At 49.3% G+C, this 20,693-nt stretch overlaps 2 protein-coding genes across 2 annotated transcripts in view; one reads left to right on the forward strand and one right to left on the reverse strand.

The window, feature by feature from the left end:
- Positions 1–243: 243 nt before the first annotated feature.
- LOC129467429 (proline-rich protein HaeIII subfamily 1-like) lies at positions 244–14,551 on the reverse strand. The gene is made up of 4 exons (XM_063622345.1): positions 14,540–14,551; positions 9,575–10,069; positions 7,777–7,860; positions 244–5,718 (listed from the first exon to the last, which is right to left on the reverse strand). Exons 1-4 carry the CDS (start codon positions 14,549–14,551, stop codon positions 5,638–5,640), a joined length of 672 nt encoding a protein of 223 aa, XP_063478415.1. The 3' UTR covers positions 244–5,637.
- Positions 8,948–20,693, forward strand: part of TCF20 (transcription factor 20) — a 107,407-nt gene continuing 95,661 nt past the window's right edge. The window contains exon 1 of the mRNA XM_055253034.2: positions 8,948–9,263. The gene's annotated coding sequence lies outside the window, so the exon portion shown is untranslated. The remainder of the gene's footprint in view (positions 9,264–20,693) is intronic.

The following is a 20,693-nucleotide window of genomic DNA, read 5'->3' on the forward strand; positions in this document are numbered from 1 at the left end:
GCCAGGCTGGTTTCGAACTCCTGACCTCAGGTGATCCACCCGCCTCGGCCTCCCAAAGTGCTGGGATTACAGGTATGAGCCACCACGCCTGGCCCTTCCTTTCTTTTTAACACCCACCTACTACCAAGAAGGCGCAGAGGCAGATGATGATGCTGGGGGTCCATCTGAGGCAGGACGGGTAAAGGAAGCCTAGAGAGCCCTAGGGGAGGAGGCTGGGGAGACACAAAACTTGTGAAGAGGTGGTTACCATGCATGTCTGTCATTATTTGCCCACAGAGGGATATGTTGATAATGGGGATAATGGTCGTCAGGTGGGCAGGGGAAGGGGTACCCTGTACCATCATGGCTTCTGAGGAAGATACAGTCGTGGTTCCCTCTTCCCAAGATGTTTCTGCTCACCTTCGCTCAGGACGTGGGGTTGCTTAAGGGCAATGTGTGGGTTCAGATCCGGCCTCTGCACTCACCCGCCATGTGATCTCAGGCTAATTATTTATTGCTCTGAGCCTTAGTGTCCACGCCTGTACATGGGGATGGTCATTGTACTCACAGTGTTGTGAGGATGTTGTGAGTGAACGCAGGTAATGCACTTAGCACCATGCCCAGCTGGCGGGAGAGCTCTAGGAATGTTCTCTGTTGCCGTCCTCTTGAATCAGCCTTGCCTCTCTTCAGCATTCCCTCAGCACCTGCTGTAAGTCAGCGCCAAGCCCAGGCAGCCTCCTCCTGTGCCCTGGGCTAAGCCGCCAGCCTCCGGGCCTGGGAGCTGAGCGTCTGGATCTGCTGCGCAGGGGGAACAGCCTCTGAGAGTTGGTGTGTTGGCTCCCACTGCTGGTGTGACAGACATCCTGAGGAAATATGTCACTTTACAATAGTTTTCAAAGAAATTTCTAGAAAGCTCTTTTAACCCTACGGGGGCCATTCATAGCCTGCACTTCTGTTAGGTCCTAGTCTCAGTTTTGTCTTGATTTGCTGAGGACCCGCCCTCTCCTGGGCCTCAGTTTCCTCATCTGTAAAGCAGTAACTACCCAGCTCAGAGGGCTGCCTACGTGAGATGAAACTGCTCCTGTGAAACACGCTTTGTAACCTCGAGAGCACTTTACAGAGCTTTCGGTTCTGTTTCTGGTCATTCACCAGAGGCCACAGGCAGATGCCTGGGCAGGGTCATACTGTGTGCCCAGGCTGGGTGTGCACAGCAGTGGGATGCCAGCTTGGCTCTCAAGGGCTCCCTGAGTCGTGGCCTCACTAAAACCCTTGAACTTTGTAATTTCTAGAGAATGTGGAAGGCTTTACAGGCAGCCCTGCTCCTTCGCAGGGAAATGCTGATAAGCGTCTTGTCCTGGTCACTGGTTCATCCCACGTATGTTTTTGGAGCAGCTCCTTGTGCTGGGCACTGGCCTGGCTGATGGGGATGAAGCTGAAGACCACAGGTCAGCCTTGCCTTTGAGAGCTTGGCCTAGGAGGAAGGATACGGAAACTCACATCCAAAACCCTGATGACTGAGATTCAGGGTGACATGACACAGCGCCTGCACTTCTCAGAAGAGGCTCAGCCACAGGGCAGGATCGCGTCTAAATACATATTGGCTTGTGTCCTCTGCTCAGAATCCTTCATCATCTCCTCTTTTTGCCCAGGGATGAAGTCGCAAAGCCTCCGTGGCCGGTACTGTCCTGCTCCAGCTGCATCTCCAGCTTTCTCATTTCACTTAAGTTACCCTGCAGGCCCCCGTGCCCTTCCTGGAAACCTACTTGTTCCCTCCGACCGCAGGGCCTTTGCCCATGCGGTGCCCTCTGCCTGGAGCTCTCCTCCAACTTCACCATGTGGTTACTTCCTATTTGTCTTTCAGGCCTCAGCTCATATGTCCTAGATCCCCAAGGCTCTGGGTCCCTATTGTACATCTGCTGTGCTCCTGCCACACTTTCTTACTAATTTGTATCACGGCTGTTATCAGATGATTATTTATGTGATGATTCTTTTTCTAACTGCTCCATGGCACCATAAGCTTCATGACCACAGGGACCCTTGGGATCAACGCTTGTCATAAGGGCTCAGTCAGTATTTGTTGAATGAATGAATAAGTGTTAAGAGTTTGTGGAGGAGGTGGCATTTGAGTAAGACTTGAAAGAGGGTATAGCCGGGCGCGGTGGCTCAAGCCTGTAATCCCAGCACTTTGGGAGGCTGAGGCGGGCGGATCATGAGGTCAGGAGATCGAGACCATCCTGGCTAACACGGTGAAACCCCGTCTCTACTAAAAATACAAAAAATTAGCCGGGCGTGTTGGCGGGCGCCTGTAGTCCCAGCTACTCGGGAGGCTGAGGCAGGAGAATGGCGTGAACCCAGGAGGTGGAGGTTGCGGTGAGCCGAGATCGCGCCACTGCACTCCAGCCTTGGGGACAGAGAAAGACTCCGTCTCAAAAAAAAAAAAAAAAAAGAGGGTATAATTTCAATCCATAGGGAAGAGCATTCCTGCTGCAGGGAGCAGACAGGCACGGGACAGGAAGCCAACTTGTCTAGTTAGGCAGAGAGGCAGAATGAGACCTGGGAGAGAAGGTTTGGAGAAGCAAGCGGAGCCAGATAGAGCATTGTATTCCAGGCTGATAGGAATAAACTAGAATGGTGAAGCTGCTCAAGACCCACTGACAGACTTCTGAGCCAGGGGGAGCAAAGTCAAAACCGGCTTTGGATAACTGTAATGAATCCGCCACAGGGATGGGTGGGCAGGGCAAAGTGGCTCCAGTCGAGGACCAGTTAAGAGTTGGAGAATTCACGGCTGCTGCTGCTTTCTGCTCCCCTGGAATCAAACGTGATTTGGCAGTTATCCCCGAGAGCTCGCAGGGAGATGCAGGGCAGTGATGAGGAACCTCACACGGCGTGGCTGCTTCCAGAAGACAATCACCTTGGTGGTAGGGCAGCTATTCCCGAGTCACTAGAGGGAGAGATGGAGTTGATTGGGCATCGGCATCTGCATTTCTTGGCTTCTCCTGTTGAGAAGGCAGCATCCAGCTCTGCATCCCTGCACCTGTGTCCTGGTGCCTTCTATTAATAAGTGGCCCAGGAATCTTGACGCTGAAGGACCAATCTGTGGCAGATGAGCCGAAACATTTCTGTCAAATGCCCAGCAAACAAGACTCCACGCCTCCGTGGGGAGCCAGCAGATAAGAGTCAGGACTCTCGAGGACCTGAGGACAAATCCCAGCGCCACTACTTAGCAGCTGTGCACCTTCGGGCATCTTCTAAGTGACTCTGGGCCTCCATTTCTTCACTTGTGAAAATGGAGGCTGCCTTGGTGTCGTGAAGGTTAAGGTTAAGTGACATATATGGATCCCCAAGCACAGGGAACGCTGGAGGCTCAGGAAGTAGTGGCCGTTATCATGGCTGCGTTTTTCTCCATGGTTTGAATTCTTAGCAGGAAGCTTGGGTTTCAGGCTTAAAAAATGAAGAGCATGTCAACAAAACAGGATGGAACAAAGTCTTTTCCCAGCATGCCTCAGCATGTGGCACTGTCTTCCTGTGGAGCCTAGACAATGATGTGGCTAAAAGTCTTGAGCTTTCAGGCAGAAATAATCCCAAAGGAAAGGAACTTCCTTATTGTCATCTTATAACAAAGCAACGCAGGGGCCCTGTAGCCTGTCAGATTCAGCTTTGCCCCCTCCGAGCTGCTCTGTGCCTCAGTTTCCTCATCTGCGAAATGAGGCGAGAACAGTACCCACTTTATAGGGTTGTTGTAAGGATTAAGCAAGTTACTGCAGGAAAAGTGCTTAGAGCATGCCTTTGTCACTGTGACTCTTAGATCATTTCATATTCAGGTTAACTCTTTGTAGTGCCGAGTGACTCTGTGGGGGCTTTGGAGCCAGAAGACTGAGTTCAAATCACAGCCTCTTCCTAGCTGTGTGACCTGGGCAAGTCTCTTAACCTCTGTGTGCACCCATTTCCTGCTCTGTACAACGAAGATGACAATCCCTGCCTCATGGGTTTGTTGTGAGGAGTGAATGGGATCACTCAGGTAAGGGCGCCGACTCCCCTGAGGCAGGCAGCTCACTTGGCCCCTCCCAGCCCAATTTACAGCTGAAGAAATTGGATGATTTAAAGACACACACTGGTGAGACCAGGCTGGCTCCAGCTCAGTGACTGGCCCAGTGAGAGTCCAGCCACTAGGGACAGTGAGTGCCGGGCAGGTGGGAGTGATCTGTGCGCTCAGGCTGCACAGGCTTCCCGTTTCCTGGCCTATCCTCAGGTGTTAGCTCTCTGCTTACCTGTGGGGAAGATGTGTAAGTCGATTCACAGCAGCTGTTGCTTGTTGGGCAGACCGTGGTCTTCCAGGCGTGGGGTCCGAGAGTCTGAGGCCCCCCACCTGCCCCAGCTGCCCACTGTCCAGGGCTTAATATATGACTGCGGGAGGGGCTGGTGCTGCCCACGCCGTCCTCTTACATTCTTTCCCTATCAGCCTGCAGACTTTTGGTCCCACTGACTGTCTAGGTCCATCTCTGTCTTTCCAGTGTTTGCTGAGTGCTGGGAAGCTTGGTGGTTAAGAGTGCAGCCTCTGAAAACCTGGGTTCAAATACCAGCTCAGCCTCTTCCAAACTGTGTGACTTGGGATAAGTTAAACTCTTTGCAACTCAGTGGCCCCATCTGTAATATAGGGGTGATAACAGTACCAAACTCATTAGACTGCTGCAAATAAGAAGAACTGGGATGATAAAGGGAAATCTGCGTAGTGCCTGGTTCATAGTAAGCCTGGAATCTTCTGGGCTGTATCATCCTCATTAACATCATTTTAATGGACATGGTACCCTACCCTGCACAGGATGCCGGAGACCCAAGAGAAGCAGAGGTGTCTCTGCCCTGCATATGCTCACAGTCCAGGGGGAAGAGATGGATGCATCCCAGATTAGGATGCCACACTTTTATCCTGGAGGGCAGAGTGGAGGGGCAAACCTGGAGAGCAGAAGTTTCTGTGGGACCCTGTGAAACAAATCCATGCCAAACATGTCAATGCTACAAGGCCCTGCAGGATCCCACCCTTGCCCAACTCCGCAGCTTCATCTTCTTCCCCTGCACTGGGCACAGTCCTTCTGGGCACAGCAGGTGGCTCTCCCCCACACCCCTAAGTCTTGGTATTCTCTGGTCCTCTGTTTTAAGGCCCTCCCCACCACCATAACTTTAGAGCCTCCCCTGACCTTGCCCCAGAAAGAACTGTTCTGAGCCCCCATGCTCCCTCCATGCGGGCTCAGAGACTTGCACAAAGCAGGGGCTCTTGTGGAATGAGGGCACAGAATGAGGGCGTGCCCACAGAGGCTCTCCACCCCTGCTGTTTGTGCACTCTCAGTATCCTTGTGCTTTGCAAGGGGACACTGCGTGGCTTGGGCTCAGGCACAGCAGCAGGCTGTGGGGAGTTTCCCGCTCTGTTAGCCAGAGGCTTTTGTAAGTTGCCTCCTGGAAGACTGCAGATGAAGCTCCGAGCTTGTGAGCAGGAATTCCAGGCCTTCCTCTTGGTGTGACTGAGTTAGCAGGCGGCACCTTCCAAGAGGAAGGAGAGCTGGAGCTTGGTGAAGGATAAAGGTGAGGGCTGTGTGTCTGCTCACGAGAGCTGGCAAGCGAGGAAGGACATCCGCCTGCTCTGAAGGCACCCACACCCTGGCTCACTTAGCACAAGTCACTGATCTGCCGAGCAGGGCCAGTCTCCTCAATCAATCCACGCTGACAGATGGTAGTGGAATCAGTGACCTAGAGGCAGAAGGCTCCATTTGTAATCCTGGAGTGGCCCAGGCGCCTGGAGGAGGGCAGAGGAGTTTGTTAATAAAAGGAGTGATACAGTGTTTCCAAAAGCCATCTTTGAGCCAGAGGAGGTGGGAAAGGATTAATTTTGTTTTTAGAATTGATACACTGATTCAGTTCAATGAGTAATTTTTGAGTGGACTGGGTTAGGAGGGAGGGGGAAAAAACTAGTCTACTGTTTTTTTTTTTTTACTGTTCTTTCCTTAAAGAGCTCCGAGTGTGGTAGGAAAAACAGGATCCATGCATATGAGACAATGAGAGAACAACAGAAAACACTAATGTGATTTCAGAGGAAGGGGCTCTCAGTTATTGAGTGCCTGCCACTGTGCAATCTTGGGCAGCAACTTAACCTCTTTGAGCCTCAGTCTACTCATGTCCTTTTGTGTCCATATCATAGAACATGCGGCTAGTGTTAACAGTGCCTGGTACTGCACTGAATTTTTTTTTTTTTTTTTTTTTTTTTTTGAGATAGAGTTTTGCTCTTGTCGCCCAGGCTGGAGTGCAATGGTGCAATCTCAGCTCACTGCAACCTTCGCCTCCATGGTTCAGGCGATTCTCCTGCCTCAGCCTCCCAAGTAGCTGGGATTACAGGCGCCCGCCACCACGCCCGGCTAATTTTTGTATTTTTAGTAGAGACAGGGTTTCACCATGTTGGCCAGGCTGGTCTCCAACTCCTGACCTCAGGTGATCCACCCGCCTCAGCCTCCCAAAAGTGCTGGGATTACAGGCGTGAGCCACTGTGCCTGGCCTATGCAGCTCTCTTGAGAGTCCCACAACACCTTATGAGTGAGGTAATTAAAAAAAATTTTTTTTTCTTTTAAATAAATAGAGATGAGGGGGAGTCTCACTGTGTTGCCCGGGTTGGTCTTGAACTCCTGGCCTCAAGCAATCCTCACACCTCGGCTTCCCAAAGTGCTGGGATTATAGGTGTGAGCCACCACACCCGGCCCAGTGAGATAATATTATCTCCATTTTATAGCTGAGGAAACCAAAGGGGGAAGTGACTTGTCCAAGGCCACACAGTGCAAGAGTAACCCACGTCTTCCTGTTGGCTATGATGCCCATACACGTTCTTTTTCCAGATGGAACCAAAAGAGAAAGTGGCAGGCTTTCAGGGATAAAGAGGCCCAGCTGGCCTGGTCCAAGGACTGGGGAAGTTTCCAGGTGGAGGGCATCGGGGCAATATTCTGGCAGGGTCTGAAAGGGCGGGGAGGGGGGGCTGCATGGTTATAAGAGGCAGGAGCTGACAAGAGCCTGGACTCCAGTTATCTGCATTCTTTATTCTTTCCCTTTTGAATGAGGCTCTGCGACAGATTGTCAGCATCCCCCGGGCCCTGCATCTGAGACGCAAGTGAGTTTACGAAGAAGGGAAAGAATGGAGGAATGATGGGGCAGGGGACTCTAAGGAAAAGGGATTCATCTTTCTTCATGAATTCTCTCAAGAAATTAAGGGTGCCCCCAACACCAGTCTTCAGGAAGCCATGCATTCTCCTGTTTTTGTCCAGAAAACATGGGTTTGTGCTGAGTGCCTCTTCCACCTTTCCCTTTACAGCCCGGATCCCAGGAGAAGCCAGGTACTGGTCTTTTAAAAGTCTTGAGGCCTGAGAATTTGAAAATGAAACTCAGAAGAACAATGGGAACAATCAGAGGGCAGGGCCTCATGGCTTGTTCAGCTCTGCCCCGGAAGAGCTTGGCATGTAGGAGGTGTTGGGGAATCAAGTCCCCAGGAATAGTCCTGACCTGCTTTGGAGCCAGCCCCCACTTTGTGAGATTGGACAGAAGCCAGGAGAAATCACTGCCTTCCCCAAGTACATGCTGCTGCCAAGGGGTCCAGGACCACCTCGGGCTCTGCCTGGGACCCCGAGACCCTCCTTGGGTAGCCTGAGAAAAGGCAATGGCTAGGTGGGGTGAAAGGTCAAAAAGTAAAACCAGGCCCCGGGGAGCTGCGTACCTCAAATATACGGAAATCTGGGTTCCAGACCACACCTGGTTCCTGACAATCCTCACCTGCTGCCGGAAGCACTTTTCCAATCCCAATTTACTTGTAAGTTGGGTTGCTTCAGGAAAGGAAGCCACATACTCCCCTAACATCTAGGACAGATGGGAGCCTCATTTAGAATCGGCAATTTTAGCCAACATTAGGGACATCTAATACAAACTCTCCTCACCCACAGGAAACTGAGGCCCAAAGTGGGAAGAGAATTTCGCCAGGTTAAAGGTCAGGGGCAGGATCACAAATTCTCAACGCATCCTACCCTTGCCTTGTCACTTTTGATGGCCGTGGGGGCACCAACATCTACATGTTAGTTGCTCTACAATTGCGATTTTCTTTATAAAGAAGTCAAGCCCTTCCTTTGCTCTAGAAACATCAGGTTTGCAAAGGAAGGCTGGGAACAAGCTGAGGCCTTGGCACCGCAAATCCTCTGCCTTATCGGCAAATTAATTCGGGACCCTGGGTGCAGTCAGCCTGGCATTGCAGCTTCTTAATGCCGCAGCAGAAGGCAACTGGAGCGTCCATTTTACAGGTGAGGTATGTGGGCCTCCCTCCTCGCGTTTTCGGCGGTGGAAACTGAGGCTCTGAGAGGACCCAAGTCGTTCCTCCACGGACACCCGGAACCCGTGGGCGGGGGCTGCCAGGGACCCAGGCGGGACCAGCTAGGTCTTGGGCTGCCCCCGGCCCAGAGGGCTCTTGGCGGGCAGGAGCCGCCCCCACGCCCGGCCCTACTAAACAGGTCACCAAGAGGAGGCCGGGTCCTCGCCCGCGGACTTTCCGGGCCGCAAGAGGCGCGATTCTGGCGTTGGAGGCTCCAGGGAACTCCAGAAATCCCAGAGAGATTCCGGGCCACCAACTCCCCAGAAAGTTGGCTCGCGTCCACCCCCAAGACGGCCCTGAGGCGCAGGCCAAGATGGCACTGGGCAGGCGGCGCGCTGGGCGCTGGGCCCAGCGGCCGCAGAAGAGAACCCCGTGCGACCCTGCCGCGTGGTGGGGGTCTTCGCGGTCCCTACCCGGCGCGCGCCAGCCTCGACGCCGCCGCACGCGGGTGGGCACGCGCGCACCCGGCCCCGCCCCCAGCGCCCCGCCCCCGCCGCGCGCCCCGCCCCGCCGCGCGCCCTCCCGCCCGCCCGCGCGCAGCGGCCCGGAGCCTCCCCATTGGCCGCGCGCCGTCACCTGACGCTCTGTTATTTCCTGTGTGTTGGGAGAATGGAGAGAAAAAACCCCGAGCCCAGCCGCTTTCGGCCCCTGCGAGGCGGCCGCGGCCTCCGCCAGGGAAGCCCTCCCTGAGGCGAGCCTGACCGGGGAGCGAGCGCGCGGGCCAGAGCGAGCCTCGAGGGGCCGCGGCCCCGGCCCGCCCCGCCGCCGGCCCGGGCGCCCGAGCTGGAGGCGGCGGAGCCACCCCCACCCCCACCCCGCGCAGCGCCGCCCGCCGTCGCCACCGCTCCCTCCCCTCCCGCCCCCGGCGGAGGCCGAGGGACTGGGCGGGGGGCTCCTGCAGGTAACCGCCTCCCGGGCCTGAGGGGCAGGGAGAGGGTCGGGCCTGAGGGACTGGGGCTGGGCCAGGGTGTCCGGCCTTGGGGGCTGGGAGCAGAGGTCCCGGCCGGACCCAACCTGGGAGTGCGGAGCCTCCTGGACTCCGAGTCAGGGCTTGGGGTGCTGAGGGGAGTGTTGCTGCCCGGCCCGACCCGAGAGTGCGGGCAGGGGCCCGGGCCAGACCCGGCATCAGAGGGCTGAGGTGTCTCGGGCCGGCCCGGGGATCCGGCGGGGCTTGGGCGCCGGTGCTGGCCCGAGGGTGCGGAGGGAAGGTACCTGCTCGTCGCGCGAGGCCTTGGGTGCAAAGGCGGCGGGTGTGAGCGGGCGGCGTCCAGGAGTCAGCGCTGCCTGCTTCGGGGCCCCTGGCAGCCCCCGGGGCACCGGCCGCGCTCGCCTCTTGGCTACGGGCTGGAGGCGAGGCCAGCGGGGCTGGGCCGGGATGTGGGCAGGAGGGCGCCGCGCTGGGGCGCCCGGGAGGGCAGGGGCCCGTTTACTGCCATGTGAACACCTGAAGCCATGTGGACGCGGCTGCTTCTCGCCTGTTGGGGGCGGAGGGCAGGTACTGGCGGGCTGGGCGCAAGGTCCCGGCGCAGGACACACTTCCTGTGTGGGGCGGCCTGTCCTCCCGCGCCGCGGGGAACAGGGCGGGGTGTGCAAGCCGGGGTCTCTGGGCGAGGGAGCGCTCGTTTGGGGACCTGAGGCTCTCGTCCCTTTTTCGGGGGAAAGTGGTGGTTTGAAGGAGCGTGGCCAATCGGGCCGATCCCTCTCAGGCTACGGCGGGAGGTGCACTGTCCTCTGGATGCCGGAATGGGAGTGGAATTTAGTGAGTTGGGGGGCGGTGCCGAGGAGCGGCCGTCTTCCTCTGCTTGTGGGTGGGATTATTGTCTGTTTTTGTGGTTGCGGATACCAATACGGTCTGCTGGTCTGTATTCAATCCTTTAGTTTGACCTTAGGGGTCAGGTCAAAATTAGGATTTCCCCGTTTTCCTTTTTGCTTTTCTCTCCTCTAAGATTAGATGTCTCTGGTAACTGCTGTAAAATGGATGGAATTTTCGAGCTATTATCTAACAGGCTGATCTTTGAATGATAATTGGACCCTTATGTTAACGGCCTCAGTGAAGAGTGAAGAGTTTTATACAGCATCTTCCGTGGGGTGGCAGTTTGGTGGATGGGGAAACTACACTGAATTCCGACCTAGGAGACCAGGAATCTGCTTTGACGCCAAATAAACTGCAGCCTAGGGCAAGTTACTTTCCCTGGTAATTTCCTCATCTGTTAAGTGAGGACTCCCAGGTCAGACAGTACAGGGGTTTGTGGTTTTGCTTTTTTATCTCTCATTTTGTGCTATTTTAGCCATAGGCAACTTTTCTGAGAAATGCAGACTGTACCTTAGCTGGCTTTTAAAAGCCTGTCTTTTAGCTTCCAGCCTCTGCCTTCAACAGAGCATAAAACTTGGTCAGGGTACACTCTTTTTTGAAATCCCACTTGCTGTTCTGTGCTTCAGATCAGAAAGTGTATTATTCTGACCTAGGCGGGATGCACCTTAACATATTTGTCTTTGTGAAAGAAGTTATCAGAAAATGTTTCAGAGAATGTTTATCTACTTGGAAAATGTGTGGATAACATGTGATTGGGTCTGTGTATGTTGGCTCAGAGGAGTTCCAAGATCTCTCTACGCAGGGGATTTTGGAGGATCCGGATTTTATTAAAGTTCTTCAAAGGACGTTTGACATTTGGTTAACTTGAAATTTCCAGCCAGCTTCAGCATTCTCAGAGTAGGGGGATGAAGTAGAATGCCATAACATCTCCTGTGAAATGGTGTGCTAGTGGAATTAACTGTCACCCCAGGGTGCACTAATTATTTGCATCCCAAACTTAGTCCTTACTGGTAGCCAATGCTCCGCAGATGCTGAAGAACCGCAATTAGTTTCACTGATTTTTATGGTGTGTGAAGGCCTTAGGCCATGCTTTTGACTGGTAAGTATTTCTATACCAACCTCAGAATTTGTCTTAAATTTCTAGAACTGTGCTGCTGGGCCGGATATGAGCCCAATATGGTACAATGTGTCTTTCTCAGATAACTTTTTATTTTTATATATTATTTAATTTTAAAAATTAAATCCCCTTTTTTTTTATTTTGAGACAGTGTTGTTCTGTTGCCCAGGCTGGGGTGCAGTGGCACGATCTCAGCTCACTGCAGCCTCTACCTCCCAGGTTCAGGTGATTCTCCTGTGTCAGCCTCCTGAGTAGCTGGGATTAGAGGCAAACACCACCGCACCTGGCTAATTTTTGTATTTTAAGTAGAGACAGCATTTCGCCATGTTAGCCAGGCTGGTCTCGAACTCCTGACCTCAGGTGATCCGCCCGCCTTGACCTCCCAAAGTGCTGGGATTACAGGCGTGAACCACTGCGCCTGTCCTAGATCGCTTTTTGATTCAATCTCTTTAAACAGTTAGTTTCCAAAAGGATCCCAGCATAGGGGCAGAGTGCTTATAATTATTGACTTTGGAGATGGTTTGGTAGTAATTTTCTTGTATGTTACCGTCAGGCCTATCACACAAGTAAACGCTTTTTTGTTTTATTTTTTGAGACAGAGCCCCTCTCTGTTGCCAGGCTGGAGTGCAGTGGCACTATCTCGGCTCACTGCAACCTCTGCCTCCCAGGTTCAAGCAATTCTCCCACCTCAGCCTCCTGAGTTGCTGGGACTACAGGTGTGCACCACCACGCCCAGCTGATTTTTGTATTTTTAGTAGAGATGGGATTTCACCATATTGGGCAGAATGGTCTCAATCTCTTGACCTCGTGATCCACCCGCCTTGGTCCCCCAAAGAGCTGGGATTACAGGTATGAGCCACCGTGCCCAGCCCACAAGTAGACACTTTTATATAGCCACACAGATTATTTGTAATTTTCTAGAATAAACAGTGTATGTTAGGATTTGAATTATGACCTTGCGTTCAGTGTGGTGTTTTAAAAAACTGATTACTCATTGGTTTTGTTTTTTCTGTTGTTTTGAGATTGAGTCTCGCTCTTGTTGCCCAGCTGGGAGTGCAGTGGTGCGATCTTGGCTCATTGCAACCTCAGCCTCCTGGGTTCAAGTGATTCTCCTGCCTCAGCCTCCCGAGTAGCTAGGATTACAGGCATGCGCCACCTCGCTTGGCTAATTTTGTATTTTTAGTAGAGACAGGATTTCTCCATATGGTCAGGCTGGTCTTGAACTTGACCTCAGGTGAGCTGCCTGCCTCAGCCTCCCAAAGTGCTGGGATTACAGGCGTGAGCCACCGCGCCTGGCCTATTAAATTGTAAGCAGTTATCACGCTCACATGTATATTACACTTGTCTTATAAAACTTACAAGGGAAAAAATTGTTATAAAATTTTCATTCTACAAAGTAATTTGTATGTATTCATGTGAGAGAAGGTTGCCAAAATTGGTAAGATATCGGGAGACATGGCTTTTAGGTTCCATAACCTAGTAGTGGTATACTTTTTTGTTTGTTTGTTTGTTTTGAGATGGAGTCTCTCTCTGTTGCCCAGGCTGGAGTGCAGTGGTACAGTCTCTGCTCACTGCAACCTTCTCTTTCTAGGCTTAAGCGATTCCTCTGCCTCAGCCTCCCAAATGGCTGGGATTACAGGCTTCTGCCACCATGCCTGGCTATTTTTTTGTATTTTTAGTAGAGATGGGGATTCGCCATCTTGGCCAGGCTAGTCTCGAACTCCTGACCTCAAGTGAGGTCAGGAGGTTATTCCCCTGCCTCAGCCTCCCAAAGTGCTGGGGTTACAGGTATGAGCCACTGCACCTGGCCAACTTTTTAAAACTCAGTAAGATAAAATGGAATGTAATTGAAATGATCACATTTATTTGGAATTGAACTTTTTCTCATGAGTCCAACCTACTTTTCATATAGGTAGGAAAAAATGCTGGCATTTATATAAAAAACAAGCTTTTGTGCTAGACTGTCCAAGGCATTTTAAATTGTGTTACAATATCCACCCAGCCGACCTTAGAGGTAGATCATCTTTCCTTTCCCTGAGAGGTGGTAGAGCTAGTGAGGTTCAAGGCTTAGATATAACCCTCCTGCTCTTAGCTCCAGAGCCTGTACTGTACTAGGTTTGTTGCCTGCTCGAGGCACAAATCAGTCAGTGGTAAGTGTGGCCCTGGAATCCATATCTTCCTGCTGTGCCCCTCTTTTTTTTTTTTTTAATTTTAAAGCTATGATGAACCCGAAATCTAGATTCAGGTGAAATACTGGAAAGGGTGGTTTTTGTGACTGCTTATGCTTTTGTGACTCCCTGGGAGTTTCCTAAACTTTTACCTTGCCCATACTTGGTCAGTTTTGCCAGTGTACTTGAGATTTAATCTATGAAAAAATTTCTCTTTTCATACTTAATTCCGTCATTCTGTCCTGAGCTGCAAACTTTGGTATCAGCTTAAAGAGTAACATAATACATAAAGGGCTGTCTCTTCCTGACTAGTTTACAATGCACTAGAATCATTTTGTGTGGTGACTGCTCTCACTCAGTTTGACTGGGTGGGACTCAAAAGATATATTTACCAAAGACAGTTCTTTCCACAGTATGTCTTAAGCCTTCTTACTCATGGGGCCTTTGTGTTCAAGTCACCTTAGTACTCATTCATTCTGTCTGGGGCTTTGTCTCTGCTGTCTTCATTTTCTTTTTGTGGAGGTAAAAAAGTAACAAGATAAAGCAAAAGAATAAAACTATTGAAGTAAAACAGTACATGACCGTGATACCTTTGAAATACAGTAGGCCTGGGCAACATAGTGAGACGTGGTCTCTGCGAAATAAAAAAAAACAGATGTGGTGTGGGTGCCTGTAGTCCAAACTATTCAGGAGGCTGAGGTGTGTGAGGATCATTTGAACCTGAGAGGTTGAGGCTACAGTGAGCCATGTTGTTGACATTGCACTCCAGCCTGGGAGACAGAGCAAGACCCTGTTCAAAAAAAAAAGAAAAAGAATACAGTATACTAAAATCAAGGTATTTATAGTTAGTAGAGCATAATTTGGTCACATTGCACTGGATAGTTTTTGATTATTGGTTAGGCTGTTGAAAGTCCTTTAATACCCTTGATACATGTGGTATGGGTGAAAAGGTTCTCATGGCGACAAACACAATCAGTACTTTCTGCGTAAGAGCAATGTTTGCTTTGTGGGTAATGTGCGTGACCCAGCAGGAAGATGAACTATACCATGAGTTAGCTGGTATATCCGTGGCTTATTACCTGGTGCTTCATAGTGAGGAATTAAGAAAGAAAACTACTAGGGAAAATATCATTATTGCAGTACGCATATGTAAGCTGTTCTGTAGGAAAGAGTAGAAGTTCATTGAACATTTGATATCAGTCTGATTGGAAGATGGTTTCCACTTTTGAACATCGTGTCCCTGAATGTGGATTAAGGTCCATGCGCATGTGTGTGCTAATTTTCATTAACAAGTATTTACAGGCATTCTAAGTATGGGAAATGTGATGGTGGGCAAGAAAGAGCCTACTCTGGAGACAGACTGTAAACAGTAAATAAAAATGTCAGGTGATGATAATAGCGGTGAAGAAAATAAGAAAACAATGTGAAATAACTCAGGGGATATTACTTTAGAGTGGTCACAAAGATAATCCCTGTTCTGAAGCCTTTTCTGCCGGTAGGGCAGTCGAACTTGATCCTGTGGGCTGGATGAAAATGACATTAAACAAAGTAAATAATTTGTTTTAGCCCTGAGCATCTTGAGAAGTTAATCCAAAGGATGGAAGTGGGCTGGTTGAAGTGTTCCCTCTGTTTATATCTTTTTGCTTTGTGAATAGGGACCTGGTTCAAAAGAGCTTAAGGGAGATCATTAGTGGTACCTTGTAAAGGCTAAGAAAGAGGAGTGCTGCCTGCTTTTTTTTAAAAATCATGCTGATAAAAAATGTAGAGATGTATTATAATATTGGTGAGTGTTAGACAGTGTAGGAAACATTCTCTGGTTTTGTCTTTTCTCCCTCCTCCCCCCACCCGCCCCTGCCCTGCCCCCGCCCCACTTTAGATTTAGACCTGTAGATGTGTTCATGTTTCTGTGTTGGGGATCTTCTGTTTGGGTAGGGGGGTGGGGATGTCAAGGAAAGCAAGGATAGCTCTAAGCAGAGGCTCTGGCAAGGGAGGGAACTGCAGATCAGGCAGGCTTTGTTAACCATAGCCAGGAGGGTTCATCCTCTCAGTCTTTCCCAGCCAGCTGGCATCCAGCGTGCCTTCTCCCACCCTTTCCATACTCTCTGATTATAGAATTTTAGAGCTGGAAGACACCTAAAAAATTGTCTAGTCTAACCCTTTGGCTTTACAACTCAGGAAGATGCCAAGAGGCTGGTAATTTACCCAAAGTTATGTGGCTTTATACTGACAGAATCAAGGGTAGGACCTATTCTTTGCCATCTATGCCCCATGCTCTTACCAGCTTAGTTGACAGCGGCTCTTGAGTGGAAAAAGGAAGCTCCTGGGTGTTAATGTACTCGCTTAGGAAAAAGCCTATGTAGTTCCAATCTTAAGATACCAAGGAGAGATGGCACACATCAATCTTGAAAGCAGAGACAAAATTGTACTCTGTTAATTTTCACAAAGATATGTAGTGTTGGCTTCTTAGGCCCCATTGGTTTCTCTCATCCTAGTTATGCCTTGGTCCAAAATAGGTGACATGGAGAAACTTCCTTTGCCATGATCAGATTTAGTTCATTTAGAGTGAGGCCTTTTAGATGTAGGGTGAAACTCTTGATAGGTGGCTAAAATGGGTTTCTAGAATTGAAAAAGAGTTAAGGCTCCAGCAGCTTACCTCCAGACCTCAGTTTCAGGGAAGCCAGATTTCACTGCTGCATTTAGAAGTGCCCTAAGGGTGAAGCACTACTTTGAGAGTCTGGAGAATGTTCACTGTGCTTGGCAAGAATAGGGATTCTTGAGAAGTCAAGCCAGGGGTACATCTCTGGGCGTTTCCCTGACTTAGTGCTGTGGGAGACCAATTGCCAGAGGCCAGATTTTGTATCCCTTTGTTAGTGATGTGAGAGGATACTATTGCTGAAGAAAGTCCACGTGCTGGAAGGCAGCAGAGCATGTGAAGGAGGATGTGCAGCCTCATCCTGGCTCCATCACTTGCTATCAGTGACTTTGGGCATTGCCTGAGCTGTAGTTTCCTTATCTGTGCAATGGAGATATATCTTCTTTTGGGCTGTTGGGGGAAGGCACTAAAATAGGAAAAGTATATGGTGAAGTGGACTGCCTGCAGGTGGCACTCAGAATGGTAGCTGTCCATTAAACCATCAGTCTATGTTGTGCTATGTACTAAGACACTGGACTAGAGCAGGGCTGGTCCCTGCCAATTCTGTTGATTTTGTGTCCTCAAATATTGGCCTAGTAGATAGTAGAGAAGGGCAATTAAATAGGGTTATCAAAAGTATTCTCATAAGGGGAATAGAAGGTGCTGTACCAGGTGTATAACCCTGACTTGAGAGGTCACTGGAGGGTTCTCAGAGCAGGACCATGTATTTCCTCATCAGCCTGCTGAGCTCAGTGTCTCTTCCCACCTCTGGTTGTTCGTCCTCTTATGCTTGACCATTGGCATTCTCCAGACCCTATTTTTTCAGTGTCCTTTCTCCCTCGGTGATCTCTGATCTCCCCAGGCTTTTGTTTGTTCATAAGCTGATGATCCCCATATTGACATCTTCAGCTAGATGTCTTCTAGCGCCTTCAAATCCTGCTTGACACAGTGGCTTGACCATCTCACTGGTATTGTGAGCTTAAGTCCAAAACTGAACACTTATTCCTTGCAAACTTTGTCCTGCATTTGTCCCCTACTCTGTAAGTGGCTCTACCGTTTACCCAGTTTCTCAAATCAGATTCCTCCTTTTCTCTCACCACCCTCTACCTCTAAATCTATCATCAAGTTACTGTCAGTGCTATTTCCGTAAGATGATAACTTCTTTCATCTGTACTGCCACTACTCTCTTTACCTCTTACCTGGAACATGATGATGGCTGCCTCATTTCTGCTTGTGTCTGCCTCTATTCCACTTCACCCAGGGCGGCCAAGAGTCGTGTGTGTCTGCTTAAAATCTTTTAATGGTTTTTCGTAGCACTTAGATTCCAAGCTCCCCCACATGGTTCACAAGGGCCGGAATAATCTGGCTCCTGCCTGCCTCTCTGACCCTCCTGCTGCTTTTGTTCACGGCCCTCCAGTCACGTTCACTTTTTTTTAGGCCCCAGAAGGTAGCAAGCTCTTTCCCATCTCTGGAACTTTTTTCGAGATGGAGTCTTGCTCTGTCACCCAGGCTGGAGTGCAGTGGCCCAATCTTGGCTCACTGGAACCTCTGCCTCCCGGGTTCAAGTGATTCTCCTGCCTCAGCCTCCCAGCTAGCTGGGGTTACAGGTGCCCGCCACCAGGCCCAGCTAATTTTTGTATTTTTAGTAGAGACAGGTTCCACCATGTTGGCCAGTCTGGTCTCGAACTCCTGACCTCGTGATCTGTCCGCCTCGGCCTCCCAAAGTGCTGGGATTACAGGTGTGAGCCACCATCTGGAACTTTTTATGTACTGTTTCCTCTATCCATAGCACTCTGGCAAGCCTAGCCTTTTTCTCATCCTTCAGGATATTTGTTGAATGAATAAGAGGCAGCAAAGGGGATGGGGCAAGGAGGAACGTGTCCTGAGTGCATCTACAAAGGTCTCAGAAAAAAAAAAGATGTAGAATGAAATATGTTTGAAGAGCTGAAAGACTGAGTTTGGTTGTGGCATAGGTAAGAGTTATTTAAGCAAAACACGTAGGAGTCAGGCAGCTGGAACTTGAATGCACTGCTGATGGGAGTATAAAATGATGCAACCACTTTGGAAAACTGGCAGTTTGTCAAAAAGTTGAACATACATCTGCCCTGTGACCCAGCAGTTTAATTTCTAGGTATTTATCCAAGAGAAATGAAAATGTCCACAAATAAGACTTACATAAGAATATGGATAGCCAAATAATAACCAAAACTAAACAGTCCAGATGTCCATCAGCGAGACAGTAGATAACAAATTGGCATGTTCATACAATGGAAGACCACAAAAAGGAACAAACTACAGATACATGTAATAAGGATTAATCTCACAAATATTATGCTCAGTGAAAAGCCAAACAAAAATCATACGTAATGGGTGATCCCACTTAACGGACATTCCAGAATGGGCAGAACTTTAATTTGTGTACTAGATTTCAGATTGGTGTTGCTTCTTGGGTAGAAAGGGGTTGACCAGGAGAAGATGTGAGGGAACTTTTTAGAATATGGAAATAGTTAGGTCTTGATAGGCATTCATCAAAACTGATTAAATCATATGCTGTATGTGATTTGACTGTAAAAATCACCTATAACCTGCAGCCAAAAACAACCCAGGAATTGTTCTAGATTCCTTTTCCCCCTCACTCTCAACATCTAATTGCTCAGCAGGTTCTGTTTGCGTTATATTCAAAACATATCCTGAGTTTGGGCCAGTCGTGGTGGCTCACATCTGTAATCCCGGCACTTTGGGGAGGCTAAGGCAGGTGGATTGCTTGAGTCCAGGAGTTTAAGAAAGGCCTGGGCAACACAGTGAGACCCTGTCTCTAAAATTTTTTTAAAATTAACCAGGCATGGTGATGTTCATCTGTGGTCTCGGCTACTTGGGAGGCTAAGGTGGGCGTATTGCATCAGCCAGCTGTGATTGTGCCACACAAAAACCATATACATATATGTATCTTTCATGAATTTGTTCCCTCTCGAGAACCATACCCTCTTATCTGAACCGTATTATTAGTTTCCTGTTTTTCCTACCCTCTATTTTTGCCTTCCTCCCAAACCATTTTTTCCACTTACCAGCTAAAGTGATCTCTTGAAAATTCAAACTGGATTATGTCAATTGCCTTCCTAAAATGGTCCAGTGGTCTTTCATTGCTTTCATGGTGGCCAACCTTTGCCTCCTTCTGAAACCATTTGACTTGGTCCCTTTCTTGCTCCCTAAGCTACAGGTTTGTTCGCCTTCCCTCTTGTTTCTTGAACTCCTCAAGCTCATTTCTACCTTAGGACCTTTACACTTGGCTCCTCCCTGTGTCTGGAACACTCTGCTTCTCAAATCTTTGAGTTGTTTCTGTCATTCAGGTTCAACTTAAATGTGACCTTCTCTGAGAGGTTTTCTCTGACCCTCCCTGTCTAAAGTAGTGCCCCATTACATCACCCTGCCTTGTTTTGTTCATAGCTTTTATCATAGTCTGAATTTATTCTTTAAAACATTTTTAAATTAATTTATTTTTAAAAAATAGAGACAAGGGTCTCACTTTGCCCAGGCTGGTCTTGAACTCCTGGCTTCAAGTCATCCTCCTGGGATTACAGGCATGAGCCTCCATGAACAGCCTGAATTTATCTTGTCCTTTTGTTTATTTTCCTCTTCCTCTCAGGATTAAGCGTGCCTTCTTCACTGCTATATAGGCAGCAGTATTTGATAAACAGTGGGCCAGATGTGTTAAGCGACATTATTGAGGATAGTGGTGGTAGGATGAGAGCTGTTGAAAGTGGACTTGGTGAGGGAGGAGGTGCCAAGGAGAGGCAAAACTTCTTTTGGGAAACTAGATGATGGCATTGCCATTCATTAAAATAGAAAACAACTGAGGAAGCAAATATGTTAGAATAGGGTATAAAGTGATGAACTTGGTTTTGAATGTAAGTTAGAGATGCTTGTAAGGCATCATGTGTTTGAGCACAGATCTGCCATTTAGGAGAAGGAACTGGGCTATAGATTAAGACTTGGAGGTTGCATATACATCATAATTCCAGCCTAGGAGTACATGAGATTGCCCTTAGGGGTAGATGAATAATGTGAGTATGTAGAGAAGTTGTTTCTTCCTTGTTTCCTAAGTGATGGGCATCTCCTGCTAGTAATAGAGACTTAACTTGGGTCTCAGCCCCCTAAAAGGTTTTGTAGTTTCAGAACCCCCAGGGAGTTATGTTGTTCTTGCTAACAATGGCAAGTGCTCAAGGGCCCAGAACAGAAACTCTGAGAAAAGTGATTAAGGGAGCATGGTGGCTCTTAAAAAGCAGCAGGGCTGCAACCAGACAGGCTGGAGGAAACTCCAGAGAGCATGGAACCAGGGAAGAGTTTTTCGCGTCAGAGGCAGTAGACAAGATTACTGAGAAATGTCAGTTGGGTGGAGAGGGAGGCAGGCTTCTGGGGAGTGGTAACTAAAGCTAGATTGTCATGTATTGATGAGAAAGGTGAAGTGAAGACAGTAAATTGGGAGTCAGACCGTCCTAAAGTTTGGCTGTTAGAGAAAAGTAAAATACAGATGCAGGGAGAATCTGGGATCAAGAGAAAAGAACTCTTTTATGTGTTTTTTTTCTTTTAATATAAGTACTTCT

Source organism: Symphalangus syndactylus, chromosome 18 (assembly GCF_028878055.3).
Source record: "Symphalangus syndactylus isolate Jambi chromosome 18, NHGRI_mSymSyn1-v2.1_pri, whole genome shotgun sequence".
NCBI classification, from domain to species: Eukaryota; Metazoa; Chordata; class Mammalia; order Primates; family Hylobatidae; genus Symphalangus; species Symphalangus syndactylus.